Raw genomic sequence first — 730 nt, 5'->3', positions numbered from 1 at the left:
CATTACATGACCTATCATAATCCAAAACTTTCTGAGTTCTTATATTCACAGGATTTCAAATGTTAAATTTTAGCAAATATTCATCAAGGCTTTTCCATATTGCACATACAAAGGTTTTTTCCTACGTTTGTAACATAAAACAAAACATGATTAACAATTGGAGGCACAATCACATTCACTACATTCATGAGATTTCTCTCTGGTATAGATCCTGTTTTCTCCTGAGAGTGAACATCTCACCACTGGCTGTCCCACAGGGACCACATTTCTATTTGCTAGGAGCCCACTCATGTTTAACACATTAGGGATCACTGGAGGTATTTGCAGTTATAATAACAGGATTTCTCTCTTGCATGAATTTACTATTGTCCAAAAATGTGTCACTCACTGTAGAATCATTCACCTTCAGTATATCTGTGCATTTCTCCATTCTGTGTGTTCTCTTATGTTTAACAAGGCAAGACATATCAGAGTAGGCTTTCTTACACTCATCACATCCGTATGGTTTCTCTCCTTTATGAGTTCTATGATGGGTAATCAGCTTTGCCTTTGTAATGAAGGCTTTCCCACAATCGCTGCATTTGTATGGCTTCTCACCAGTATGAATTCTTTGATGTCTAATAAGCACCGACTTCTGGGAACAGGTTTGCCCACACTCAGTACACACATAGGGTGTCCTTCCTGTGTGGTATCTCTGATGTGCTATGAGGCACACCTTCTGGCTAAAGGC

The 730-nt window shown here is 39.0% G+C and overlaps 1 protein-coding gene across 1 annotated transcript in view; it reads right to left on the bottom strand.

The window, feature by feature from the left end:
• Window positions 1–301: 301 nt before the first annotated feature.
• The window catches only part of LOC111814632 (zinc finger protein 649-like), a 1379-nt gene continuing 950 nt past the window's right edge, over window positions 302–730 (bottom strand). Inside the window, 1 exon segment of the mRNA XM_023708527.1 lies at window positions 302–730. This exon segment is cut by the window's right edge and continues 138 nt beyond it. Within this exon segment, the coding sequence (XP_023564295.1) occupies window positions 302–730 (429 nt within the window).

This window comes from Octodon degus, unplaced genomic scaffold, assembly GCF_000260255.1.
Source record: "Octodon degus isolate 3935 unplaced genomic scaffold, OctDeg1.0 scaffold00383, whole genome shotgun sequence".
NCBI lineage: Eukaryota > Metazoa > Chordata > Mammalia > Rodentia > Octodontidae > Octodon > Octodon degus.
The sequence above is the reverse complement of the archived record's forward strand: the minus strand, read 5'-3'. Positions and strand labels throughout refer to the sequence as shown.